Genomic DNA, 27,838 nt, shown 5'->3' on the forward strand with positions numbered 1-27,838 from the left:
CACAAAAGTGGGCTTCTTATCAAATGAGGTAATTCACATCTGGCCACTCTATTCACCATTAGAAAATATTAGAGTCACAATACATAGGAAAACTTTGCATCGTAAAAGCTTGTAATATTTCCATACTCGCTTCTAAGGCACCAATTTGATGATGGCACACAAAATTTACTTGTAGGTTGAGTTACTTAGGTATGTCGTTATCCAGACAATCTTGGAACCCATTAATCCTACATGTCATATTGAAGTCACATCATCAAGTAAATCATATACTTGAAGGTATTCATCAAGAGCACACCCTGATAGGACACCTCTGAATATTCCTTATCTATAATGATCAACTGATGCATGTCATGGTACAACAGCTACAAGATAAGGCACTATCTTATTAGCATTATTAGCCCTGCTACATAGCAATAGGCCAACTAGAAGTTGGTATTAGCTATGCATTGGCCAACATCATAGTGACCATTACAAAATTCTAGTCTCAGCCTGTTGTTGAAGGAGGGGAGATTGTAGGCCCATTAGTGTTTCTAGTTTTGACCTGTCTATGGTCCATGTGTTGTGTTCTGGTAGAATTAATATAGCATAGGTTGTTTAAATAGGTATGGTGCAGTTTATATTCTTATCGCTCCAAACATAGCACTTCCAGGTTAACCTTTTTACATGAAGCGAGGACAAAAGTGAAAGAGAGGTCATGCACATATGTAGGAATGTTCCAAGTGAGTGCGGTAAGCTTTAGAGGGCATCAACCCTAAAGGAGGGGAGAATTTAATACCTCATCCCATTAGTGTTTCTGATGGGGGAATGTAATACCCCGCCCCATTAGTATTACTGGTGTCAGTCTTTGTAGCCCATGTGTTGTGTTCTAGAATAATTAGCCCCACATCGGGGTTTTAAAATAGGTTTAGGTTAGCTTATAATTCTTGTCGCTCTAAACATAACACCACTGGGTTGACACTATACGAAACAAGGACACACTCGCTCTACATGAGAAGCTAGGCTATAAGTAGATTTTGGGCGCTGGTGTCACAAGTGCTATTTGTATATGGCTACTTAATGGCTTGGTCCTATGGAGCCAAAGCCACTTATGAAGAGACCATCCAAGGGTAGATAAATCATCTGCACCTTGTCCTCTAAGTTGGATTGGTTGGCAAACCCTAGGGTAGAAGCTAAACAATTATGCCCATTATCCTATTTTGTCCCTTCAATAATAATCCTCTTCTTTGTTTGTCAATAGCCATTTTATTTAAGTCTGTTGAAATCAGCTAAAATATTGATACAAGATTAACCTACACAATAGATAAATTGGGGACTAACATATAGTCTATGCCTCCATGGAGAACAACTTAATAGGGGTTTGCCATACCCAAATTTCATGAGTATTCCGCATGCATTTCCCAAGTCAAAACTAATAGCTTTCACAGAAGCCCCAATACAACATTTAATCCACTAAAATGTAGTAAAAATCTATGTACGGTGATTCGATCTATAGTAAAGAGGAATAATGAGATATCAAGTCATTAAAGGAGCTATCACCCCCATGATAGTTCTACCAAAGTGAAGAGGCACCATCACCATCTCAATATCCTTCATCTTCATCTCATGCGTTTAGGATCAATAGACCAAATTCAACCAATGTATGTGGACATCTATTAACTTTTCGTGATATTATATGTTCTTCGTTCATTTTCTTGCTCACGTTTCATGATGTTCTATGTTCTTCATCCATTTCCTTGCTTGTATTTCGTGATATTCTATGTTCTTCATCTATTTCCCTGCTTGTGTTCTATTCATGGTGGGTTAGTAATTTCCATGGAGCAGGCGGACACACATTTTTGTGATGCGTATCTTTGTTAGAAAGAACAAAATAATTTTGTGTATCTTTGTCATGTTCTTTTTAAAAATTTTATGTTATGAGAAATTCTCAAAAGTGCTTTGACAAACATTTTGTCACTTTGTTTCATCTATGGGCCGCGTTCCATGATCTTGTGCATCTTTCTAATGTGATGTCTTATCATTTCTAAAGTTTTATTCATGGTGCATGCCTTAGGTTAACAACACGAGACCACCTTCAAAAGCCATTGCTTGATAGCATTGTACACGTGAAAACGTGATAAATTTCAAGATGCACTTATACCATAGTAAACTCCATTCAGTTATACAATGAATGCTGAATTCGGACATTACTTTTTGAAAATTATTTACAAATAAATCACACATTTCCTATTGAATATAACATCTTTTGTTATATTAACAATGAAGTCTGTTATTTAGGACAAGGCTCTTATTCATTGTGTCGGCATCGATAAGGCTATTAAAGCTCATCTTCTTCTTCCTCACAACTCCTCATATCTTTTTACCTCTTTCGCTTTTCTTCTCAAATCTCCCACCTCTGACACTATCACCCCACACCTGCCTCCCAATTGACGGTGGGCTTTTGTCCCCGATGCCATAGACACACGTCTTGCGACCGCTAGCCATGATTACCCCTACCACTTTCACATTGTCGTCTGCATTTTGCCCCACTGCTTCTACCCCGCGCTTCCTAATTTAGGCGTCCCTTGCCCCTACACCTATCCACAACCAGCCACCTCACTGGTTTGGCCTGTATCCCGGGGCTTCCTTTTCTAACTCTAATGGCCATAGAGCCCTCCCCGAACCCCGCAAACCCTAACCTCTCTTCTTCGACTCTAACTCTTTGGTCTCATGGAAGAAGACGACAATTTGGATGTGGGCTCTACCGCGGTTGGAAATTGCATACCACAATGTACATGCATAAAATAAGACTTTGGTATTTAGAACAACAACTTCCTATTCTTTGAGAATGTATTGCCATTTTTTTTAAAAAAAATCCTAAAAATTTATTTTCACTTGTTATTTATTGTTTTTAGAAACATTTTGAAGAAAACACTTTCGCTAAACCCTTTACGAAATGCTTTTTGCAAAAAAAAAAACGTTTCAGTCTAGTGTCTTTATTAAGAAAACTTTTTTCTAGATCACACGACGGACGCAGGCCGGCAACATTGGACGTAACCGGCGCGCAGCCTGGAACCCAAAAACCCATGGTCGCCTGCCTTTGTTTTCTCCAAACAAACACCACAGCCAAAGGCGCAGAGCAAAACCTCTGTGGAAGTGGAAGCCGCTAAAATCCATTCGGAACTGATGACACAGAAACGGACACCCCCTCTTCTAGTTTCTCTCTCTCTCTCCGCCGCCGTCCGCCGGCCTCGCGCACCCCGCCGGCAACGGAACCGATCCCAGGTACGGGCCGTCGCCCATTTCATCATTCTCCCATCCTCTCTCAGCCCTCCCTCACACCACCCTATCCCGTTCCCTCACAGGACGCCGCCGGTGGCCGTCAATCGTGCCCCACTCGACCCGGGGACTCTCCGTTCAGGTCCTCCCCCGAACGCGCACTGCTCTCCGTTGTTTCAGGTGAGGATCTCCCTTAATCCTTCTCCCTCTTCTCCTCCCGCCTCGTCCTGTACCTGTGTATGTGCGCGTGATGGGACGCGGGGGCCGTTAATGGTTGCGGAGGTCGGTGGCGGTGGAGGAACTCCAGCGGCTGCTACCTTGGCGACCGCCGCCTCCGGATGGGCCCAACCAGCCGATGGGAGCCCACTAGTACTTCCTGCCTGCCCTAGTGGCTGTGATCCTAGCACTCTGTTCCGTTCCGATTTCTGCACCGCGTGTTGACATCTAATGGAACACCAAGTCCATTTCCCTATCTTATTTTGGATCTGTTTTCCCATCTTATTTCGTGATGTACCTGTGTCAGTACAATGGTGAGTGTGGTGCGGATGAGATGATATATTGATTTCCTATTTTTAGGACAGCCTTTACCTGTTATCTCTGTTTACAAAGGCAGCGCCTAGCTCCATTTCTAGGCTCTTTTACACATAGATATGTTTTGGCTTAGGTCATCATGAAATTTTCCATTTTGAGGACAGCCTTACCTGTCATCTCTGTTTAAAAAGGCGGCGCCTAGCTCCATTTCTAGGCTCTTTCACGCATAGATATGTTTTGGGCTTATGTATTCATGAAATTAGGAAAATTTAGAGATCGGCAAAATTGATTCTTGGTAATACTACTCATGGATGCATGATAACATCAACTTTTTTAACCTAATATGCTAAGTTTCCTTTGTTTAGTATATATGGCATTTCTCTAATTGTCCACATAAAAGTATGAAAGCTTAGGCACGTCTACTTCCTAGGCAGAGCCCAACTGCTTGCCTAGCACTTTTTAATACACTACCTGTCATCAGTAGTGATGTGCTCTGATATTGTGCACTGTTGTGTATCTTCCATGTGCAATGCTTCTGCCATGTAAGACTCCACTATGCAGTCACTCAGATTTGTATCTGCTCCGGGCGCCTTTTACCAGCATGACTCGTCTGGGGGAGCAACGGTACTAAGTACCTGTAACGCACATCTATTCAGAATTTTCCCGCCTCTCTCTCTCTCTCAAAAATGATGTGGTTTTCATGAATTACCATTTCTCTCTCTCTCTCAAAAATGATGCGAATTTCATGGATTCCCATTTCTCTCTGCTTGGGTGGTGTTCTATTCTGTGCATTTGTGGCATCTAATAAGCACTTTGAAATAGTCCAAGCATGTCTTATCTTTCGGTCTTTCCTTTTGTTTTGCAGTTAAAAACATGACTGCTCAGACAAAGAAGAGGGGCGCTATGGAAAATGGGGATGGCGGTGTTGGTTTGGGCCTTGCTGCCTTCATTGCAAACAATGAGGATGTGGGTCCCATAGTCCGGCATGCTTTTGAGTCTGGGAAGCCTGAAGCCCTCTTGCACAGCCTCCAGAACATCGTGAAGATGAAGGAGGTTGAGATTGAAGAGATTTGTAGACTCCACTATGAGGAATTCATCCTTGCGGTCGATGAGCTTCGTGGTGTCCTGGTTGATGCTGATGAGCTTAAGGGCACATTGTCTGATGAGAACCTGCGGTTGCAAGAGGTTGCTAGCTCCTTGCTACTGAAGCTTGATGAGCTTCTTGAGATCTATTCTGTAAACAGTAATGTTGGGGAAGCCCTAGCTACATTGAAGATTTGTCTGCAAGTAACCAGTCTCTGCAAGATATGCAACAGGGACATTGCCGACGCAAAATTACTTTCTGCATTGAAAACATTGGAGCTGATTGAGAAGGACTACCTGCAAAATATTCCACTGAAGCTTCTAAAAAAGATTATTCATAAACAAGTTCCTATGGTAAAGCTGTACATTGAGAAGAAAGTTTGTAGTGAGTTTAATGAGTGGCTTGTGTATATCAGAGGGACTGCTAAGGAGATTGGACAGGTCGCAATAGACCAGACATCTCTGACTCGTCAGAAAGATGAGGGAATGTGTGCCCGACAGAGGGAGGCAGAAGAATCTAGCCGTGTTGGGTTCGACGTGAATGCTTACACCTTGGATTTGGAGCACATGGCTGAGGAAGCAATGCTGGAATTTGATCTTGCGCCAGTGTACAGAGCACACCATATCCACATAGGCCTTGGTCTTGGGGAGAAGTTTCGAGAATATTACTACAATAACAGGCTCATGCAACTCAATTTGGACTTGCAAATTTCTACATCACAATCCTTTGTTGAGTCCTATCAACCTTTCCTTGCTCAGGTAGCTGGCTTTTTTATTATTGAGGACCGTGTCCTTCGAACTGCAGATGGGCTTCTATCTGAGAGCCAGGTTGATACAATGTTGGAAACAGCCATTTCTAAAGTTACTCTGATCTTAGAGGAACAGTTCTCCCTCATTGATGCTGCCAACCACCTCCTCCTCATAAAAGGATATGTCAGTCTTTTTGGTGCAACCCTGAAGAAATATGGATACCGATCCATGTCACTGGTTGAAATTCTTGACAAAACTAGGGACAAGTATCTTGAACTTCTTCTTTCTGACTGTCGGAAGAAGCTCAACTATGTCTTTTCTAAGGACTCATATGAGAGGATAGTTATAAAGAAGGAAAATGAATATGACACAAATATAGCAGCATTCCAACTTGAACCCGTTGATGGAGTACCAAATTTGCCATATGTTGCTCCATTTTCCTCCTCTGTTCCCAATGCTTGTCGTATTGTGCGATCTTTCATTGAGGAGTTGGTCAGGTACTTGTCACACAGTGGTAGCACAAACATCTATGATGTGGTGAAAAGTTACTTAGACAAGTTCTTGATTGAGACGTTGAATGATGGTTTTCTGAACCTGATACATGGTGGTTCCCTGGAATTTCCACAGGTGGTGCAGATTGCAGGAAATATTGCCATTCTTGAGCAGTCCTGTGATATGTTCCTTTGGCATGCTGCTCGACTTTGTGGTGTCCCTAGGTGCCTCCTTGAGAAGCCCCATTCTGGTTTGACTGCTAGAGCTGTGCTCAAAGCCTCCCGCAATGCAGCATACAATGGATTAATTACTTTGGTCAATTCCAAGATTGATGAGTTTATGTTGCAGTTGACTAGCATCAATTGGACTCTGGAGGAAGCTCCAGAGCATGCAAATGACTACATGAACGAAGTTATTATCTATCTTCATGAGGTGGTATCTTCTGGGCAGCAGATTGTACCAAGAGATGCCTCATTCAAGGTTGTATCTGGTGCACTAAGCCACATCTCAGATTCTATAACAACGGTACTTCTTAGTGACCGGGTGAAAAGGTTCAACGCAAATGCTGTTGCCAGTATTGACATTGATCTGAAAGTGTTGGAGCGGTTTGCTGATGACACATACCAGATGACTGGGTTTTTGGACCTGAGAAAGGAAACAAGTTTCAGAGATTGTCTAGCTGAAATAAGGCAGCTAATAAATCTTCTGCTCAGCAACCAACCTGAAAGCTTTGTGAATCCTGTAACCAGGGAGCAGAATTATGGAGCCCTAGACCACAAGAAGGTTTTAATAATTTGTGACAAGTTCAAGGATGCCCCAGACAGTTTGTTTGGGAGCCTTTCAAGCCGAGCTACAGTGCAGAGCGCCCGGAAGAAATCCCTGGATGTGCTGAAGAGAAGGTTAAAGGATTTTAGCTGAGATTAGCTGTGCTACATCATTAAATAAGCTAGTACTCAGTTTTAGGAAAACAATGGTTCAGTGCAAGTCTTACCATTTCAAACTTATTTCCATCCTTCTTTACTCCCTTTTTAATCAACTTCTGTTTCGCGTTGGGGCGAAATCCTTGGATGTGCTGAAGAGAAGGTTAAAGGATTTTAGCTGTGATTAGCTGTGCTAGATCATTAAATAAGCTAGTACTCTGTTTAGGAAGACAATGGGTCGGTGTAAGTCTTAGCCATTTCAAATTTTTCTTTCCAACCTTACTTATTCCCTTTTTAATCTGCTTCCGTTTCGCATTCGTTTTGGAGCTAATGTAGATGTAGTGATCTGTATAGATGAAATATTCATCATTATTATGATCAGTACACTTTGTTGTGATGTCGGGAAACAAGGTAACTTGGTGCCGCAAAACCATCATCATATCACATATCATGGAAGAACTTATAGGTTTTGACATCGAGCGCGATCGATCTGATTGCGCCAATGCATGCCAGGGCACCTATGATCGAGAACAAGATTGCGACAGCAGCGCCGAGCATCTTCACAGCACACTGCAATCCTGGGTTATCAGGCATCGTCGTGGTCTTGAGAAGTGCCAATGCAGGCAGCACGAAGTCCAAAGGGGTGAACCCAATTGCTCCGCAGACTGATACAAAGTCCCCAAAGAATGGCATTGCTGCGGAGACGAGCGTGATCACGGCCATGTATGCAGACGTGTATGTCAGCCGGCACAGGCAGGATCTGCAGCTCCTGTTCTTCTTCGCCTGAATCCTCTCCTCGAAGTGCGCAAAAGTCGGCCTGCAGTATATCTTGACGAAGAATTACTGTTACTTTAGCCACCAAATTGATTGCAGATGGGAACAGCAGGTGTTTAGTTTACCTGGAAGCAACCTGCTATCTGAATGACTGCAAACAGGTTTGCCATTACAGTTGCCCATCTTGGAGCTGTCAGGGAGGACAGGATGTAGGGCTGGACCTGAGAGCCAAATGCCCAGTAGCCACTGAATGCGAGGGTCCAGTAGGACACGACGATGATCGTGTACGCTGAAGAGACGCCTCTGTACATGTTTGCCCTCACCGGTTCCCGCACAGTGCTCTGAATTTCAGATTTTCAGTCCAGAGTCTTGAGAATGGCAGGTTACGGCATACATGGATCTCATCATATGTGAACATCAGATCAGAATCAGATGGGCACCTGAATTTCTGGCAGCATGGCGTCGCCGAAGGAGAACGCTATCGTGCCCAATGCGTTGAAAGCTCTGAAGATCTTAGTTGCGGTGCTTCCTTGTAGACTGTAACTGATCCCCTTTCTTTCGATCCGATATCCTGGAGTAACCCATATTCATCAGTGACAATTCCACCCCCATCTTGTTCTGCAGACAAAAAAAAAAGTGTGCTAATACTATATTACCATCATATATTGTGACACCAATGGTTGTCCCCGCAAATCCAACGGTGCTGGCAGTGCAGATAGCATTGACCCACCGGAGCGAATGGATGTCAGGGAGCTGGGAAAGGAGCAGCTCCAGTGCACCGAAGACAAGGATGAACTGCTGCAGGGTCATTGCGCCGTCGTCAGCGGTGTGGTAGTGCTTGTACACGGCCTTGAGGCTGCTGCCGGCTGCGATCTGGATTGCAATGTTGTTGCCTACCGATGCCACCTGCTGGAAGAACGAGACGTACCAGTAGCCCCAAGGACCTGAACAAATTAAAAGCACAGTTGTAAGTAACTTTTCAGTTGCAGTACTGCTAACAGTGTTACTCTATACTGAAATGGAATTCACTAACGAGGAATCAAAACTACGTACAATGATCAGTCTCTTTTCAGAAAGTTTCTCTGTTAGAATGCTACTATCAGGCATAAATAAAGAGAGAAGTTTATTTGCTATGGCAAATAATGCTATTACTGACCAAAGATGCTCTCTGCCAGGAGCCGGTAGTTGGTGTGTTTCTCCCCATTCCACCGCCACAGCGAGGCCACGACCAAGCTCGAGCACCAGGTAACCAGTGTCCCAATAACCAAGCTGCAGACACCTGAACGTGGTTAACCAATTAAGCTCCCGTTAAGTACCCAAGCAAGCACACAAGACAATGAAATGAATACACTGACGAAGCCAACCACTTGCACTCACCAAGAGGCCAGCCAAGGGAGGCAACAGCAAAGGGCAAGGGGGCGTAGGCCGCCGGCGTGGCGATCGTCGTCGCCACGTGGAAGGCCGCGTGCCTCCACGTGCCTCTCCCAGTCTCCTCCACGTCGGCCTCCGCCTGATCCTCCAGTGCGCCGCCGGCTCTCGCCGGTGACGACGACATGTGTGACTGTGAAGCTGCTGGCGGCGGCGGCTGCTGCTGCTCTCTTCACCTAGCTGCTTCAGGCAGACGAGACGAGCACGAGAGGGCAGACCGGCAGAGATGTCAGCTGTTTGGTGGTGGATACTCAAGTGAGTCAGAGATCTCGAAAGGGACGTACAAGGAAAATGGCGCACCGATTTGGCTTATCTTATTCTTATGTTGACTACAGAGTACAGAGCCGAGAGAAAGATGTCCGTCCTCTCATGTTGGTGTCGGACAACAGGGACACTGGAACACAGCCTGTAATGACGTCGGACGACTCTCCTATGGAAGTAGTATCTCACTGACATTCAGGGCCACAGGTTAGCCTAGCATAAGTGGGCATATCGTCGATCTATCCAGTTTTGTGTTGTGTGAGCTTAAAGCGATATTAGGGTCACGAGTACATGAAGTGAGTTTGACGTCATAATTACGTGATGATTTGAAACAGAGGGTTTAGTTCATATGTAAGTTTAAATTTAGTCGAGGCAGAATATGCATTTGAAAGGAAGAAAAACAACTCCATAATCAGAACAAGCTTTGAGCGGCAGTGGAAAAATGTGAGCATCATATAATCATTGAGCAATCAACAGAAAGACTGACTTTCTAGACTAGGCTAAAATTTGTGAGCACCGGAGCACCGGATGGTTCGGTACCCTTTTCCAGTTTTTCAGTGCTCAAAATATATATCCACTAGAAAGCAAGGGTGATACAAATCTTTTGGAGCTTCACCACACGAGTTGGGAGCTTCATGGGCGACGTCTAGCTGCCTGGGGGCAAAGCTGAAAGCATCTGGACCCCATTTGGGTTTTGGAAATGGAGTGAGAACATTAGTGGACTAATATGTTTCATGTGAGTGAAGTGATGTTTAGTCCACAAGGAATGTTGAGCTAAGACAACGCTAGCCAATGGAAAATTTGCAGGTTGGAGACAAGGAAATTGGAGGAGAATTTTTGTTTTTTAATCTTTTTTATTCAATATTTCAAAAATAATCGCTCCTAAATTTTTTTTACAGATTTAACCCTTTTGGTCGCACCAGCGCCGCTGGCACGACCAAATAACGTTGTCGCGCTACATGCATTTGTGTGACAACATCTGTCATGTTAGATGGTGTTTCCGATGTGGAAAACACTGTCATGCCACTCCCGCTGGCGTGACAGAATTGTTCTATCATGTCACCATGAGCGACGATAAGACAACTTTTGAAAAATCATAACTCTTTGATATGACGTGAGATGAAGATGAAATTTATATGAAAACTGCAGCTCTTGATGAGATCTACAACTTTATAGTTTTGAGTTTTTTTCATTTGAGGACGGTAAGATGCTAAAAATATAATATAAATTTTTAGGAGCATAATAACCACGTGTTAATACTTGTCGCATTAGAAAAATAATATTTTTTTTATGTCGTCAAATAAAGATACTTTTTACATGAAAGTTGTAGCTCTCAATGAGATCTACAATTTTGTAGTTTTTGGTTTTTATATTTGAGATCGTTAAGATAAACGAAAAAATAATATAAAATTTTAGCAGCATAATAATCGCATACTAGCGTTTGTCGTATTAGAAAAATAATCTTGTTTTTGTATGGTGCCAAATGAAGATACATTTTATATTAAAGTTGTGGCTAGTAGCAAGATCAATAAGTTCATAGTTTTGAGTTTTCATATTTGAGGTCGTTAACATACTCGAAAAACTAATATAAAGTTTTAGCAGCATATTAATCGTGTATAATAGCTTATCTTTTTAGAAAAATCGTATATTTCTTATTTGATGTTATATAAAAAATACTTTTTAAATGAAAGTTGTAGATCTCATTGAGAGCTCTAACTTTGATATAAAAGTATCTTCATCTGACACGATACAAAAACGATATTATTTTTCTAATACGATAAGCGCTAGTATGCAATTATTATGCTACTGAAATTTTATATTATTTTTTTGAGCATCTTAACGACTCCAAATGTGCAAACAAAAAACTATAAAGTTGTAGATCTCATTTAGAGCTACAACTTTGATGTAAAAAGTATTTTCATTTGACACCATACAGAAAGATATTATTTGTCTAATACGACAAGCACTAGTACGCGGTTATTATGCTCTTAAAATTTTATATTATTTTTTAAGCGTCTTAACGTTCTCGAATGAAAAAACTCAAAACTACAAAGTTGTAGATCTCATCGAGAGCTACAATTTTCATATAAATTTCATCTTCATCCGACATCGTATTAAAGAGTTATAATTTTTCAAAGGTTCGGTCTTGTCACGCCACTCCCGGTGGCATGACATGTCACGCCAAGTGGGAGTAGCGTGACGTTTTCCACATCAAAAACACCGTCTAACGTGGCAGATGTTGCCGCGCCAATACATATAGCGCGACAACGTTATTTTGTCACGCCGCTCTAGCGCGATCAAAAGGGTCAGATCCGCAAAAAAAAATTAGGAGCTATTATTATTGAAATAATGAATAAAAAATGATTAAAAATAAAAAAAATCCGAAATTGGATAGTCATGACACCTTGCATCTCAGAATAAGGGATATTCACTGACTTTACATGAACTGCATATATCATGTACAATTTAACTCCTCTTGGCAGGAACCATCAAGGTTGGTTACGTCAAAAGTTACATGCTTGCTCCTAATTTCAACAACCACCATATCACATACAAGAGATGTTTCATCTCTTTCAGTAATTCTTTTTAGAGTTCCATCTGTTTCAGTAATCTGCAAATGTCGACGAGAAACTCAAGTGCAAGAGATGGAAAATTTTGGTCTGCTATTGAGCCTGATCAGAAGTGAAGAGCATGGGTATTCCTGCAATGGCATCCATCTTCAGGTTTGTGCGATTTAAGATAGATGGCATTGTGGGCACTCACTGGAAACGCTCTCTTTAGCCTGCATATATCTGCATGAGAAGACCTGTAAAGGCACTGGATATTTAGGAACTGTAAACACTAGTATCCACCGCAAGAATTTTGCTTCAAAGAAAATTGAAATGACAAATCAATAGGTTTCTACTGTGTTGGGAAAATATCAAGAAAGTATATATAATTTAGGCAATAAAGTAGGAAGTTGTTAATCCGGGCAACTTCTGAAACCTCAATATGGTGAAACAGCTATATTTGTCATTTCTAGGGAAGACACGGGTGGGCTTCTGGGTTTCAACACATAATATTTCCTAAGAAGCTCGACCTTCGTGATATCTCTGTATCGCAAAGCATAAGGTTTCCATGATGAGCATTTTAAGGTTTTCACGCATCATGGCTAATGAAGGTTTCAGGTTCTCATTTGTTACGATGTTTGCATAATATAAACAATGCTATAAAATTTCTTTGCTTTTCAGAACATGTTCCCCCTGCAATTAAACGATGACTAGAATAGTTCTTACCTCATGATGGCCAAATAGTGTGAACTTGGGGCAAAATCATTTTTTTTAATGAGTCACAACTCTTCGCAACTCTGCTAAATGGCTGGTTATCTCCTGTATACACTGCAGTCCATCACTACCACATCGGAGGGAACTCAATACCTGCTTGAGAAACTCCTGATCCTCTTCAAGTGCCCTCAGTCTTATATTCAACAGAGAAATTTCAATCCTAAGACTTGCTACACCACTCAACTTGTCACTGTTGGAAGGAGATCCATCAGCTCTTGTATGATCTTCAAACAGTATGTCTTCTTGACTATTTCTGGCGTCACCAGAAGCAAGTCTGTTTGTGGAAATGCCAAGATTTTCCTCCAATCTGCTCAAGGATTCCAAAATGTATGCCTTATCGTCTTCAAAATGCGACATAGCGCTCCCCACAAAATCCATGTTGTTCATTGTATCAGTGCCATTAAGTCTGTCACCATTGAATGGATCATTCTGCAGGAGCCTCCTGCAGTGTGCAAGTTCAGCGTCCAAGTCAAGCAATTCTTTCTCCCTCTCTGTAAGTAAATCATGTAGATCCTGTATTGCTAGGTGGTCGTGGTCAGCCTGCTGTTCCATCATCCTCAGGTACTGCAGTGCTTCCATCTGCATTGCAGCCTTCTCCTCCTGCAATCTATTGATCATGGCCATCGTCTGGCTAGCTGCGACTGCCGAAGCGCTCCGTTCTTCCTCAAGCTCTTTGTAAAGAGCAGCCATTGACTTCTTGTTGAGCTCAAGCTGTTTCTTTACGTTCTCGAGAGAACTCTCCCCTTCAACATCGTCGGTGAGGCTCCCGTCTGAAGGTTCCAGCACAGAATAGTTCCTCTCGAGATATGGCCTCTTGCTCGCATGGTTGCTTTCTTCATTCAGAACACTGATACCAGGGCTAGGAGATCCTTCAATGGAAGAACTATCGAGGCCCCGTACAGAAGATATCTGAGAAAGGAGCGCCTTCACTTCTTGTTGCGTTGTTGAATTGCTGTCCCTGGCACAGAGAATTTCTGATGGCCGAGGAGATGTCAAGTTGACCCTAGCAACTGAAGCATTCTTCACACTGCCGTTGCGGTCCACAGCAATGCGTGTTGGTGCAGCCGATCTATAGTTGCTCTTTGCTGTCCCACCATTCGCAGAAGGAGCGCTGTCCTTTCTGGATTGTCCATGTGAGCCTGGTGAACCATCTGATTCATGGACTTCCTCAATACCCACCACAAAAGCTACATCAAGAAAAATGCGTGCAGTTAGTCAGAAGATCAAAATATCCAATTATATATAACACTAGTCACTAGAGTACAGCAGTTTAGATAGCTACACATACTCTTCTCATTTGGATGATCTACAGGTACACTATTCCAAGAATCCACAGTATTGGCCGCTTCAGAATGCTTCTGCGTGCTGCGAGCATTCTTGAATGGATCCGTGCAACAAGAACACAACCTTGTTGACCTGCTAGATGCAGACCGAGAGTTCACCTCCTCACCAACACCTACCGCTTTGCATGAAAGTAGGCATGCTTTGCAGAGATCACCAGAGCATGCAAGCTGGTCATGGCTCTTGCAGTAAGCCAGAGACGAGATCTCAGACCGATGCACGGCACAGACCAAGTCCCCGGAGAACCATGGCTTTCCATGGAGGGCGCGGTCCAGCCTTGTGCACATGATGCAGGGCGGCCGGAGCCCGCAGATGCGCGCCAACCTTGTGGCTGCATAGGATGCCAAGGCAGCCACGTAGAGCAGTATGATCACACATAGCTCGCCGCAAGCGTAGGACAGCATGGGCCAGAACCTGTGCCCCAAGTCTTGTGATCCCGAGCCGTCTTTCGCAGCCATGTCTGGTCAGTTTACATCAAAATTTACATACAGTGGCAGCGCTTTCTCAATGAATCACACCAATGCTTCAATGCAGCCTAAGGAAGTTTGATCTTTGCCTCAATGCAGCCCAAGGAATTTTGATCTTTATATATAATATAAGGAGCTTCCTTGAGGAGGCCGAACGAATGCCAGAACCAATGTATGAATGGCTGATTGCACGGAGAGAAGTGGAATGGATGAATTCGAAATTTTGTACGCGTTGCAGCAGAAGTTACAATTTTCCCTGCAAAAAGGCTGCAGCAACGTTATTATGTGGCATTCCACGCTGGTCAAGATTCCTCTTTGCGGCATTTGATGATAAAAAAGAAAAATCAAAACTGTCACACAAAAAAAAAACATTCCACATTCTAGAACATAGGTCACATCCTCGACAACAAAAATGGGACAAAAGTGACTGATTATGATGCATACCCTCGCCGGAGAATCGAATCGGAAATCCTAAAGAAAATTGGGTACAAACCCGTAAGAAATCATGGTTTCTTGGCAGGGAAGAGGAGGTGGACGCTCCCCTGTTTCTCTCTCTCCCTCTCCGCGCGGGAACGAAGAGAAGAGAGAGAAACGAGGAGCCGAATGCGTCTGTCTGCCTTGCAGCGGAGCCCCCAAACGCGGCGTTTTCCCTCTCTAATGCCTGCATGCCCAACAGCGTCAGGCGAGAGGTTTCAGCGCAGCCTCACACGTCTGGGACCAAAAGGTTTTCTTTCCCATCATATCAAATCAGAATCAGAAAAATAAAAACACACATGTGGAGCCCCTGATTTTCTCGAGGAAGTGCCTTTGTGCAGCACCCAGACCCAGTAAACCAGCAAATATCCATACTAACAGATGACACTAGAGCAGCTAACATAGACAACAAACAATAGATATCTCATGGAGCAAAGATTAGTATGAATTTGTTTCAGCGAAACACAACCGTTCAATCATCCCGGCACACATATCATGCTACCCCATCTTCGCTGAATCAACCAAAACTTTACTTCCATATATAGCATATTCTCAGGCTCTCTAGTTTCTAACGTTCAACCCATGGACTGAATAAAGGCTACAACAAAAAAGGGGTCTAGAAGTAATCCAGATGAAATCCTTAGGGTTGAGATTGTAAAGCTAGCATAGTCTCAGGATGAATATCAAAACATCTTCCGAATTTACTGTCTCTGGTATATTCCTGTGTTGCTGGTATTGGTGCTTGGCTATCTTTGGTGGTATATGTAGAAAATAAAACTGTTGGGGATATTCAGTAAATCATTTGCAGGCACCGTTCTGGCAAACTGGACACTTCACTTGTCCCAGGGAAAGCAAGAACATCAGCTTGGGCAGATCTGGGTACTGGCAAATATGATGGAATGAAGTCAAAACTGTGACCAGGGGAGGCAGCAGCTGCTTCAGCCATAAAGTTCTAGAAAAGGAAACAATGATCAAGAGTGTGAAAAGGCGATGTTTATAACCCTGATAACCATAAACAGAACAAAATTTAAAGCATCAGCTTAAATTACTACCTCCACCCCAAAGATAATGTAATCCTAGGTTTGGACTAAGTTAAACTCTCTTAAGTTTGACTACTCCCTCAGTCCCAAAATATTTGACGTTTTCGGTTCAGACACCGGAATTAAGAAATAGTGAAAATGTGTGATGCACAGAAAACAAAGAGAGACAGAGAGAAATAGAGATAGAGATGTATTGGGAAAAGAAAAAAGGTTTGTTGGGGGAAGAGAAATGTGTATTTGGAAGTGTGTCAAATATTTTGGGACAAAATTTGAATCCTATAAGGTCAAGTATTTTGGGACGGAGGGAGTGCGTTTATACTCCCTCCATTTCAACTTATAAGACATTTTGGCTTTTCTACATACATTGTTTTTACTATGTATCTAGACATAGTGTATATTTACGTATCTAGAAAAGCCAAAACACCTTATAATTCAGAATAAAGGGAGTAGAAATAGTGTCAATATTTGTATCTCCAAATGGATTTACTATAAAAATATATTCTATGATTAATCTAATGATACTTATTGCGCATCATAAATATTAATTCTTTTTTATATATATTTGGACAAACTTGAGATTTATTGACTCATCAAAAAGTGAGGATTACATTCTTTTTGGTATTAAAAATGATCTCTTTGAGTAGTACAACAGCAGAAGATAAGATGGAATGCAAAAACAAGTAAATTTGAACCTTGACTACTGTACACTGCTCACACTAACAAAAGTATTGAGTTGTTTCTTTGATTATTCTCAATTTAAAATCAGGTTACAATTGAAATACTCAATTGTAGTGCATTTGAACGTTAACAACTAGAATGTGCAAGCACACTTAGAGTAACATTGAGTATCGGAACAAGACCAGCAGCATCCGTTGAACGGAGGCGTATTCTTACACGAATAAGTATCAATTAATCAAATATATTGAATACACTAGAAACTGAACATAGGCATCCCACCAAAGAAACTACTTTGTTTTCAAAAAAAAAAAGGACAGAAAAACTTTATGTTTTACATGTGTAACCACAGAGGAGTCAGGTGGGAAATTTAAGTATTTGCTTATCATATAGCCTGGGAATGTCCTATGTAAATGATTAATATTACTATCTCAGCAGAGGTATGAAAAATTTCTTAGAATACCTTAATCAGCTGCTCTGCAGTTAGAACATCTGTTGCAGCACTTCCAGTGATCTCAATAGACATTGCGCCCTCAGAATTGGTTATCAAAATGCTCGACCTGCTGGTACAACGAATGTATTCAATTCTTTCACCAGCTGGGCCAATGACAGCTTCAGCATAGAATATTGGTACTTGCATCTTTTTCTTAACCTGTCAAACAACCCACCAACCAAATAGACACAAATCATTTTTTTAGCAAAACAATGAAAACATGTGGTCAAGCAAATAAATAAGACTCCTTGGAAATCATACAGACCTGAGAAGCAACTGCTGTTGATCGACTAGTTGATGGTGTTGGAGCCGGATGTAGTGGTAGTTGTGCTTCTGGTCCACATACACGACAGTTTAGAAGATTTTCCACAGTAGTTGGTGGATGCATTCTGAAGCATGGAGATGCTTCTCGTCCACAAGCAGAAATACCGGGAGATGGAGGTTGTTCAGTAGAATCTCTCGGAGATACCCTAGTCGGATGGGCTTCATTTCCATGTAAAGATATTCCGAACTGTGGATGTTTACCCAGTTTAGCTGATTGACATGTCTGTTTCTGTAGCCATGCTTGTTGTCCATACACAGATATAAGGGAGCGTATTCTTTCAACAGAATCTGTTGAATTAACTGGAGATGAATGCCAACCATTTTGAAGGTTGTGGTGTGAATGTAATTCCATAGGAGCTGATAGATATGCTTCCATAGGTGATGATGCTTCTGGCCCATATGCAGTTATAGCATGATTTGGTGGTGTAACAGATCGATATCTCCTGAAAGGTGTAGGTGCTTCCCATCTGTATTCAAATGTATCAGCATGTCGAAGATTTCCCATAGGATGCCTACCCCTCAAATAGACAGTGTCAATCCATTGTTCATGTTGGAGATCTTCAGCAGATACAGAGTGATAACCTGGACTAACTGGATGCACAGGGCCCTCAGGATAGTCAATGTAGTGACATGGGGGCATGTCCATGTGCAAGATTGGCATAGGTACCTGAGAAGCAACAAGTCCTCAGAATTACATATTGGTGAGCTTACAAATGTGCACAGTTTCCGGTGTGCCATTGAAATTGAATAACAAATGCTCAAAATAGTGGCTGACAACTTACATGACAATCAAACAATGGGATCACACTTCGATCAACCAGGTACTTTCTCAGATGAGAAGCAACAAGTTCCAAAGCCTTATGCACTCTTGCAGGCAGTCCCCATATTTCAACAGCCCTATCTTCTTCCAGTGCAACAGGAGGCAGATCACCATCTAAACAGTGAATGTAACAAATTAGATACAGATAAGGTAAGAATCGTGCTTCATCAAATCAACAGATGATGTGTTATGAGAATTTGATCAATTCATACTAGCTAGTTGCCATGAGCAATCATTTTCAGTGTTAAAGTTGCTATTGCAAGATAGGTCGAGAAATCAAGTAACAAAAATAGTACATGAAAATTAAGGAGCTCAAAAGTTATAGCACAGTTTTATACTTTACCAGAACTCTTTGAAAGTAGCTGAGTCCCAGTTCAGTACAAGAAGAGACCATGTACACTGACTTCTCTGCTTGTTCTGTAACTAATAGATTGATTGATTTTGTCAGAATCAAATGGGTAGGCACGACCATTAAGAGATACGGATATCTGACAGCATATAGAGCACATGTGATAGGGCTAGGATCCCTACCGGAGCGGCTACGCAAGTTGTACGGATGCGAGATGGCTGGACGTGGCCGAGGACGGCGCGAGGGCGCCGTGGCTGCAACTGCCGAGAGAGAGAAAGAGGAGGCGGCTAGGGTTTCACCCGGCTAGGGTTTCTCCCGGCTCCCTGAGGAAGCCGGAAACAATAGTATGTTTCTGCTTAATCTCCCAAATAGAGTCTTACAAATATTTATATGTCTCTCTAATAGCGATAATTATAAAATAACCCTCTAGCAATACTATAATTGCGACAATTATATGGGCCATAGCCCTTTGATGGCCGGCTTCCCTCCTAGCCCTTAGCTGGGCTGCGACGGCTGTAGGGGATGCCGGTCATAACATCTCTCCCCGCCTGCAAAAACAGCTCGTCCTCGAGCTGGAAATCGGGGTGCTCGGCGCGGAACTCCTCGAGTGACTCCCACGTTGCATCATCTGCTGACAGACCGCGCCACTTGATCAAAATCTTCCAAACACCCCGGCGCTGCTGAGCGCGCAGGGCGCGTTCCGGGCCTGGCAGGACCCGGCCATCCAAAGCCGGTGGCAGGGCGCCGGCGGCAGTGGGGGGATCGCCGCGGTGCTGCTTCAGGAGGCCCACATGGAAAACATCGTGGATGCGGGCGTCATCGGGCAGCTGGAGGCGGTAGGCGACGCGACCGATGCGCTCAAGCACGCGAAACGGTCCCGCCCAGCGCGGCCCCAACTTGCGCTTGGAGCGAGGGTCGAGGGACTGCTGCGTGGTGCGGTGAAGGAGACGTAGCCAGACCCACGAGCCCACCTCGAACTCCACATCCCTGTGGTTGGCGTCGTAGTAGCGTTTGGAGAGCTGCTGGGCTTGAAGGAGCCGCTGACGGACCTCAGCGAGCATCTCGTCGCGGCTGCGGAGGATGGCGTCGGCGGCCTCGGTACGAGCCGTTCCCGGCTGGTACGGCAATATGGGCGGCGGTGGTCGACCGTAGACGACCTCGAAAGGCGTGGCGCGGAGGGCGGTATGAAAAGAAGTATTGTAGCAATACTCCGCCCACGACAGCCAGTCCACCCATGCCCGAGGCCGGTCACCTGTAACACAGCGCAAATACATGGCAATCACCTTGTTGACCACCTCCGACTGGCCGTCCGTCTGAGGGTGGAAGGCGGTGCTCATGCGGAGCTTGACGCCCGCCATCTGGAAAAGGTCCCGCCACACGTGGCCGGTGAACACGGGGTCCCGGTCACTGACGATGGAGAGCGGAAACCCGTGGAGCCGTACAATGCCGTCGAAGAAAGCACGGGCGACCGACGCGGCCGTGTAGGGGTGCCCGAGCGCGATGAAGTGCGCGTACTTAGAGAAACTGTCGACGACGGTGAGGATAACCGACTTGCCGGCGACTTTGGGCAGCCCCTCGATGAAGTCGATCGAGATGTCCGCCCAAACTTGGGAGGGCACGTCGAGGGGCTGCAGCAGTCCCGCTGGCTGCAACGCCTCCGTCTTGTTGCGCTGGCACGTGGTGCAGGACCGCACCAAGTCTCGCACCAGTGCCCTGTCCCGCGGAATGTAGAACTCGGCACGGAGGCGGTGCAGCGTCTTCTGGGTCCCCTCATGGCCGGCGGCATGAGCCAGCAGGAGGACCTGGTGGCGGAGGTCCCCGTGATCCGGCACGAAGATGCGAGACCCGTGGAGGAGGAGGCCGCTGTCCAGGCACCATGGCTCCGTGAGCTCCCCGGCCTGGAGCTGCTGCAGCAGCCGCTGGCCATCCGGCGCCGCGGCTGTAGCGCGCCTGATGGCGTCGAGGAGGTCAAACGAAGGCCCGGACACAGCCACCGCTGCCCCGAGTGCGTCCGGCGAAGGTACAGGCGCCACCGCCTCATTGTCGCGGCGTGACAGAGCGTCCGCCACGGTGTTGAGGCGGCCCGGGCGGTACTCCACGGTGAAGTCGAAGCCGAAAAGTTTGCTGATCCATTGGTGCTGTGGGACGGTAGACAAACGCTGATCAAGCAAAAATTTGAGACTGTAGTGGTCAGTGCGAACCAGGAAGGGGCGCCCCCACAAATACGGGCGCAGTGGCGCACAGCTTGCACCAAGCCGATGAGCTCGCGTTCGTAGGCGGCGAGCTTGAGGTGGCGAGCTGCAAATGGCCTGCTGAAGTAGGCGAGGGGTCCCGCGCCCTGGTGGAGGACGGCGCCGAACCCCGCGCCCGATGCATCGCAGTCGACCACGAAAGTAGCGTCGAAATCCGGCATCTGAAGCACGGGCCCCGTCGTCAAGGCGCGCTTGAGCGTCTCGAAAGCAGTCGTCGCGTCGTCGTCCCACACGAACGCGTCTCGCCGCAAGAGACGCGTGAGCGGGGCCGCGATGATGCCGAAGTCGCGGATGAACTTCCTGTAGTATCCCGCCAAGCCCAAGAAGCCGCGAAGGCCCCGGGCCGAGCGAGGTAGAGGCCACGCCGCCACCGCGTCGACCTTGTCGGCGTCCATGGCGACACCGCCCTCGGCGATGACATGGCCAAGATAGGTCACGGATGGCGCCCCAAACGAGCACTTGGAGCGCTTCAAGTGGAGATGGTGCGCCCGCAGGGCGCTGAGGACGATGTTGATGTGCTGCAGATGCTCGGACCACGACGAGCTGTAGATGAGGATATCATCGAAGAAAATGAGCACAAACCTCCGGAGGTAGTCGCGAAGCACATCATTCATCAGGGCCTGGAAGGTGGCCGGGGCATTAGAAAGCCCGAAAGGCATCACCAGAAACTCGAAGTGGTCGTGGTGAGTGCGGAACGCCGTCTTGGCGATGTCGTCGGGATGCATCTGCACCTGATGATACCCCGAGCGTAGGTCCAGCTTTGTGAAAAAGCGAGCTCCATGGAGCTCATCGAGGAGCTCATCGACCACCGGAATCGGGAACTTGTCCTTGGACGTCTTGGCGTTGAGGGCGCGGTAGTCAATGCAGAAGCGCCACGACTGGTCCGCCTTGCGCACCAGCAAGACGGGCGCCGAGAAAGGCGAAGTGGTCGGCCTGATGATCCCTTGGGTGAGCATGGCCACGCACTGCCGCTCCAGCTCGTCCTTCTGTAGCTGGGGATAGCGGTAAGGGCGCACCGCCACCGGCGCGGTGCCCGGTAGCAAGTGGATGCGGTGGTCGTACGCTCGCGCCGGCGAAAGGCCCGTGGGTTCGGTGAAGACGACGGCGTGCTGCTGGAGGAGGACGTCCAGCAGCGGCTGCCGTGGCTCGGAGGCAGCCACGGCCAGCAGCTGTGCCGAGGGGGCTGGAGAGGGTGCAACTGCCCCGGCCACTCCCTGCCAGGTGACGCGGCGGCCGTCGCGCCAAAACGACAGGGTGAGGGCCTCGCAGTCCCATAGTATGGGGCCCAAGGTGCGGATGAAGTCGAAGCCGATGATGAAGTCAAATCCGCCCAAGTTGAGGCCGACACACGTGATGGCAAAGTCCTCGTCGTAGATGCTAATGGGCACGTTGCACGCGATGCCCTCACAAGGCATGCGGTCACCATTGGCCACCGTGATCCGCAGGCGCTCCCCGCCCGCAGGAACGAGCCCCAGGCAGCGCATGGTCTCCCCCGACACGAAGTTATGGGTGGAGCCCGTGTCGAGGAGGGCCAGGAAGCGTTCGCCCTTGATGACGACGGGCAGCAGCATGGAGTTGGCGGCCCGAATCCCTGCAACAGCCTGGAGGGAGACCACAAGGGCGTTAGCGGCAGCCATCTCCGGGCCGGCTAACTCGCTGGAAGGGGTGTCCTCGGTTGCCTCCACGGGAGTCTCCACGATGTAGTCGTCGACCTCCAGGTAGAAGAGGCGCTTGCACACGTGCCCGCGTACGTAAGGCTCGTCACAGTTGAAGCACAGCCCCGGGCGACGGCGCTCCTGCTGTTCGGCCGGAGAGAGCCGACGAAAAGTGGGCGCCGCTGGGGTCGGTGTAGGAGCGGCGGCCGCAGGTGGAGGACCCGCGCTCGGTGTTCGCTGCTGCGGAGTCCAGGTTGACCGCAGGGGCGGCCGGGCGCCACGAGGCTGCGGGGCAGGTGGAGATACGCAATCCTCGAACGCCCGTGCCAAGTACATGGCGGTTTGGAGGTCGGGCGGTGCGCGGAGCTGAACCTGCTTGCGGAGCTGGTCCGGCAGCCCGCCAATGTACAACTCCGCCTTTTGGCGAGCGGAGAGGTTGCGGGCGTGGCACAGGATGGCATTGTAGTGCTCCGAGTAATCCTGCACGGAAGAACCAAAAGGAAGGCGGGCAAGCTCCGCCAACCGTGTGCCCAGAACGGGAGGCCCGAAGCGGAGCGAACATAACTCGCGGAAGCGCTCCCTAGGGGGCATGCCCTCGTCCTGCTCCAGGGCGTAGTACCATGTCTGGGCAGCACCCCGAAGATGGTAGGACGCGAGCCATGTGCGCGCGGATGCGAGCGTCTGCTGACCGCGGAAGAACTGCTCGCACTGGTTCAACCAATTCAGGGGGTCTGCCGAGCCGTCGTACGTAGGAAACTCCAATTTGTAGAATTTGGGCCCCGCCTAGGCGCCCGCGAGGGCAGCACCAAGGCCCGGGTCAAGGCCCCCCTGCTGCTGGCCGCCCGAGGAAGAGGGCGCCCCGAAGAACAGCGAGCCGTCCACCCCCCCACCCCCCCCCCCCAGCGAGAGGACCGCCGGCGGAAGGCAGGGTTGGAACCGCTGTTGTCGCGATCGTCGTGGAGGGTGATGGGGTTGTCGACGTGGCTATCGAGTAGGGCGGAGCAGACGCCGTCACGGGCGGCTGCAGCCAATCAGGCAGCGGTGACGGCGAGGCCGGCCATTGCAACAGATGGAGCGGAACTCCGGCCCCCGTCGACGGCATGCCGTAGGGGTAGGAAGTCGCTAGCACAGTCGGGATCGGTGCCGTGGGCACCGGCGGCGGAGGCAGTGGTGGTGCGGGAAACGGCGGCGGTGGAGGCGCCTGGAGCAGGCCGGCCCACGCCGTCTGCATGGAGACCACCGCGTTGGCGATCAGATCAACCTTGGCCCCCAGCGACTCCAACGTCAGGGGCTGGGCAGAGGCAGGGGACGCCTCCGACAACTCCGACGACGCAGCGGTCGGCGGCGAAGTGGTCACCGGGATGGAGGAACTCGGAGGAGCAGTCGTCATCGAACCAGGCAATGCTGATACCAGGTTGATAGGGCTAGGATCCCTACCGGCGCGGCTACGCAAGTTGTACGGATGCGAGATGGCTGGACGTGGCCGAGGACGGCGCGAGGGCGCCGTGGCTGCAACTGCCGAGAGAGAGAAAGAGGAGGCGGCTAGGGTTTCACCCGGCTAGGGTTTCTCCCGGCTCCCTGAGGAAGCCGGAAACAATAGTATGTTTCTGCTTAATCTCCCAAATAGAGTCTTACAAATATTTATATGTCTCTCTAATAGCGATAATTATAAAATAACCCTCTAGCAATACTATAATTGCGACAATTATATGGGCCATAGCCCTTTGATGGCCGGCTTCCCTCCTAGCCCTTAGCTGGGCTGCGACGGCTGTAGGGGATGCCGGTCATAACAACATGTGTCACTAACAATTGCGACAGCAACAGTGCAACACTACATTTCAAAAGTGCATCTTCTGCCTAGCGTTTCTAAGTGCAACCATGTTTCATAAAAGATCCAATTTGCAATATCAATTGGACCTCTGTTAGCAAAACATACTTAATCTTTTCAAACATCAGATTTACCAGAGCAAAGTTGTGCAGCAACAGGACTAACTATACTTCAGTAAAACACAAAATCTGTTGCTTCCTGGCAGATTACCCATATTCCAATTACGTAAGTGCAATAATCGACACACAAGCACTGAGCAGAAGCAAATAATAGTTGTCAAAAACTGAGCTGAGAGGTTACATCAAATTAAGTTACCAAGGACACAGATGTCGGTTTGAGAAGCTTCCATGATTGAATTAATCATCACACCATGCTCGCCAATAAGGCTTGCTGCCTGTTCACTGGGTGCAAGAATCCGCCTGACAATCACACTATCGGATCCCACATCTAAAGAGTCATCGTTAATAGTTTGCTGATATATTCTTAGTAGGGCATCCACGGCTGGAGGTAATGGCTCATCAGGCTGTTCCCTTCCAAAAATGATTACCTTTCAAAAAAAAAATTAAAGCAAATTTTAGGATTTCTTTTTTTGAATTGAGCAAAAACATAAATCATGTTTTTTCTCCTCGGGAGCCACCAGGACATATTTAAAGGAATTTTTAGCTGTAGAGGATCAGATAATGGCTATCTTACAGCTTGCTGTGCCGCACAAAGATGACTGCCAATAATACGAACACAGGCTCTTGTTTCCTCAGAGTCTTCTGACCCTCTCGCCTTTGTGGCCGATAATTGCACCGACCTTCTGTGCAGGAATCAGCATCCTGAAGACACTAGTTCCAGGCCAACCAGGATACTTGCTTTCATCAGCAGAGGAAGTGGTATCACCAGAGTCTTCATCATCAACAGTACCTAGATTCAGAACACTCTGCTCATTGGATTTCCTGGTGACTTCATGAACCTCTTTCTCCTTCGAACTTGACTGCATCTGAGCCATGGTCACCAGCACTGAAGCATCAAACAGATAGACAGCACAGGTGAAACAACGCCCAACAATAACAATAGGTGCACCCTAAATGGGTATTAGAATGTTGAAATTAAATATCAGTGACATATTTGTGTTGGCAGAGTGAATGAAAGCAATAAGGTTGGGCAATGTACTAATGTTGAACAATCAGGGCATTTCCACAGATAAAACAATAGAACCACACAACAGAATATAACCTAATAGGCCCGGAAATAAGTGATACACGCTGTCTCACAATACAATACAAGTGAAATTCACACTCGAATGGCAGGTGCATAAGGCAGCAACGTCTGATGCTGCTCTCAAGCAACAGCATTCACCGTCCAGACCATAATCAGTCAATCACAGTTTTAGAGTGGCAAAAGGGGGCCCAACGCGGGCATCAGACGAGGAGAAACCCGCATACGTAAACCCAAAACTAAGCAAGCATCAGATAAGAACAAAAAAGAAGAAAAACAATCCAGCAACATATAGCTTGCAATTGGGTCAAGTTGACGGCTTGACGCGGTTTTGCACCCCCCCAAACGCTCAGGTCTACTCTGTGTGCTCCATCAACCCAACCCCGTCACCTTCCCCCCAACCCTAGAAACGGAAGCGCCGCTCCTATCCGCCGACCGCTCCCGCTCGCTCTCCGAACCCGCCGGAGTCCGCGCCGCCACCCAGCCCAACCAAAAGACGTGATCCCCGGGAAGCAAGCGCGCGCACGCATGGGAAGCAGGACAGGTAGTAGGTAGGGGAGAGGCTACCCTTACCTCCGCGCAGCAAGGGGGCGGTGGGGAGGCGTGCACGTGGAGGAGGCGGCAATGGCGGCCGCGGCGGCGGTGACGACGAGCCGCGGCGCGTCGGAGCACGTGAGGAAGGAAGAAAGAAAGGGGTTTTTTAAGTTGGTGGAGAGCAGCAGCGACCAGCGAGGGGTTTTTACTGTTCTTTTCGATTTTGGATTTTGGATTCCCTGTTTAGTTCGCGAAATTTGGATTTTGGACCACTGTAGCATCTTCGTTTTTATTTGGCAAATAGTGTCCAAATATTGACTAATTAGGCTTAAAACGTTCGTCTCGCAATTTCCCACCAAACTGTGCAATTAGTTTTTCTTTTCGTCTACATTTAATGCTTCATGCACGAACCGCAAATATTTGATGTGACAGATACTGTAGCAACTTTTTGAATTTTGGGGTCCAACTAAGCCCTTGTTTAGTTCGCGAAATTTGGATTTTGGGACTACTGTAGCACCTTCGTTTTTATTTGGCAAATAATGTCCAAACATTGACTAATTAGGCTTAAAACGTTCGTCTCGCAATTTCTCATCAAACTGTGCAATTAGTTTTTCTTTTCGTCTACATTTAATGCTCCATACATGGGCCGCAAACATTCAATGTGATAGGTACTGTAGCAACTTTTTGGATTTTAGGGTCCAACTAAGCTAGGGCTAGACAAGGGCGAACACGCTCACAACTGACACACTCCGACTCCGTCGGCGCCGCAAGGTTGTTGTTGGGCCCTGTGCGGCCTTATAGTGGGCTGGGCTGAAAAAATTGCTCGTGCATTGTGAATGGTTCGGACCTAGGACGTTGTGTGCCTAAGGATAGGAGGGATGGGCATTTGGATAACCAGAAAAATTCGGGTAGTAGGTATTTAGAAATTCAGGTATTGCGAATACTCGATATTAAAATGCGGGACAAAGACAGAGATTTTTGCTATTGCATCTAAATATATATACATAACAAAATTTTATTTTATATTAAAAGAGTCAGGACGACTTTTAATTTAAAAAATAGAGGGAGTATTAATTTTGTCCTTTTCCTATATTAATCATATATTTCTTAGGTGCACACACCTAAAACATGAAACTTTCCTTTGCGTTTAATTTTATAGGAAAAAAATCATCCACTCAAAACCTCGTGTGTTTGGTTCCTGTGTTTCTCCTGTAGTTCATCCAAGTACCTATTTCTAAAACTCCCTGTGTTTTTCATTTCTCTGTTTTACATATGCATTCTTATCCTATTATTGTGTTTTTCCTATTCCTATATTTTTTCCAATCCTACGTTCCAAGGGGCCTAATCAGAAGGTTATAAGAGTCTAAAGTATTGTACTCTAGAGAATAGATATTGGGGGTAAAACAAAAATAAATATCCACTAATTTTTAGTTTAAAAAAACGTAGACTAATAACAAAGGGGAAATTGGGCAAAGTACAAGTTACCGACGTCCGTACCTGATGTATCGTCTCGGCGTCTGACATACTCACGTGGCGTCAGCAGGCCAGCAAATTTTGAGCCACTGC

The 27,838-nt window shown here is 46.6% G+C and overlaps 3 protein-coding genes and 1 pseudogene across 5 annotated transcripts; 1 reads left to right on the top strand and 3 right to left on the bottom strand.

The window, feature by feature from the left end:
• Positions 1 to 3,125: 3,125 nt before the first annotated feature.
• LOC136539091 (exocyst complex component SEC15A-like) lies at positions 3,126 to 7,456 on the top strand. The gene is made up of 3 exons (XM_066531029.1): positions 3,126 to 3,261; positions 3,342 to 3,435; positions 4,652 to 7,456. The coding sequence occupies exons 1-3, from the start codon at positions 3,163 to 3,165 to the stop codon at positions 7,027 to 7,029; spliced, it is 2,571 nt and encodes an 856-aa protein (XP_066387126.1). The 5' UTR covers positions 3,126 to 3,162; the 3' UTR covers positions 7,030 to 7,456.
• A 2-nt stretch (positions 7,457 to 7,458) lies between these two features.
• Positions 7,459 to 9,441, bottom strand: LOC136539092 (GABA transporter 1-like). Of its 2 annotated transcripts, none has more exons than XM_066531031.1 (6): positions 9,183 to 9,441; positions 8,962 to 9,084; positions 8,462 to 8,749; positions 8,246 to 8,376; positions 7,931 to 8,146; positions 7,459 to 7,848 (listed from the first exon to the last, which is right to left on the bottom strand). In XM_066531031.1, the coding sequence occupies exons 1-6, from the start codon at positions 9,358 to 9,360 to the stop codon at positions 7,618 to 7,620; spliced, it is 1,167 nt and encodes a 388-aa protein (XP_066387128.1). In that variant the 5' UTR covers positions 9,361 to 9,441; the 3' UTR covers positions 7,459 to 7,617. The 2 variants fall into 2 exon arrangements, with proteins under 2 accessions (XP_066387128.1, XP_066387127.1); XM_066531030.1 differs by having other exon boundaries at positions 7,459 to 7,859.
• Positions 9,442 to 11,930: 2,489 nt separating this feature from the next.
• Positions 11,931 to 14,628, bottom strand: LOC136525924 (probable myosin-binding protein 5). 2 transcript variants are annotated; one of them, XM_066518756.1, is made up of 3 exons: positions 14,106 to 14,628; positions 12,770 to 14,004; positions 11,931 to 12,286 (listed from the first exon to the last, which is right to left on the bottom strand). In XM_066518756.1, exons 1-2 carry the CDS (start codon positions 14,614 to 14,616, stop codon positions 12,815 to 12,817), a joined length of 1,701 nt encoding a protein of 566 aa, XP_066374853.1. In that variant the 5' UTR covers positions 14,617 to 14,628; the 3' UTR covers positions 11,931 to 12,286; positions 12,770 to 12,814. The 2 variants fall into 2 exon arrangements, with proteins under 2 accessions (XP_066374853.1, XP_066374848.1); XM_066518751.1 differs by having other exon boundaries at positions 11,931 to 12,300.
• Positions 14,629 to 15,887: 1,259 nt separating this feature from the next.
• LOC136525915 (flowering locus K homology domain-like) lies at positions 15,888 to 26,434 on the bottom strand (annotated as a pseudogene).
• Positions 26,435 to 27,838: the final 1,404 nt, after the last annotated feature.

This window comes from Miscanthus floridulus, chromosome 2, assembly GCF_019320115.1.
Source record: "Miscanthus floridulus cultivar M001 chromosome 2, ASM1932011v1, whole genome shotgun sequence".
In the NCBI taxonomy this organism is placed as follows: domain Eukaryota; kingdom Viridiplantae; phylum Streptophyta; class Magnoliopsida; order Poales; family Poaceae; genus Miscanthus; species Miscanthus floridulus.

What these genes read in the sequence shown, in the direction of transcription:
- LOC136539091 (XM_066531029.1), top strand. Translation starts at nt 3,163, where the DNA reads ATGACACAGAAACGGACACCCCCTCTTCTAGTTTCTCTCTCTCTCTCC. An exon ending in GGCAACGGAACCGATCCCAG is followed by an intron (nt 3,262 to 3,341) that starts GTACGGGCCGTC and finishes GTTCCCTCACAG; the next exon opens with GACGCCGCCGGTGGCCGTCA. An exon ending in ACTGCTCTCCGTTGTTTCAG is followed by an intron (nt 3,436 to 4,651) that starts GTGAGGATCTCC and finishes TTTGTTTTGCAG; the next exon opens with TTAAAAACATGACTGCTCAG.
- LOC136539092 (XM_066531030.1), bottom strand. Translation starts at nt 9,360, where the DNA reads ATGTCGTCGTCACCGGCGAGAGCCGGCGGCGCACTGGAGGATCAGGCG. An exon ending in CCTGGCAGAGAGCATCTTTG is followed by an intron (nt 8,750 to 8,961) that starts GTCAGTAATAGC and finishes TAATTTGTTCAG; the next exon opens with GTCCTTGGGGCTACTGGTAC. An exon ending in AGATAGCAGGTTGCTTCCAG is followed by an intron (nt 7,860 to 7,930) that starts GTAAACTAAACA and finishes TTCTTCGTCAAG; the next exon opens with ATATACTGCAGGCCGACTTT.
- LOC136525924 (XM_066518756.1), bottom strand. Translation starts at nt 14,616, where the DNA reads ATGGCTGCGAAAGACGGCTCGGGATCACAAGACTTGGGGCACAGGTTC. An exon ending in AGATCATCCAAATGAGAAGA is followed by an intron (nt 14,005 to 14,105) that starts GTATGTGTAGCT and finishes TTCTTGATGTAG; the next exon opens with CTTTTGTGGTGGGTATTGAG.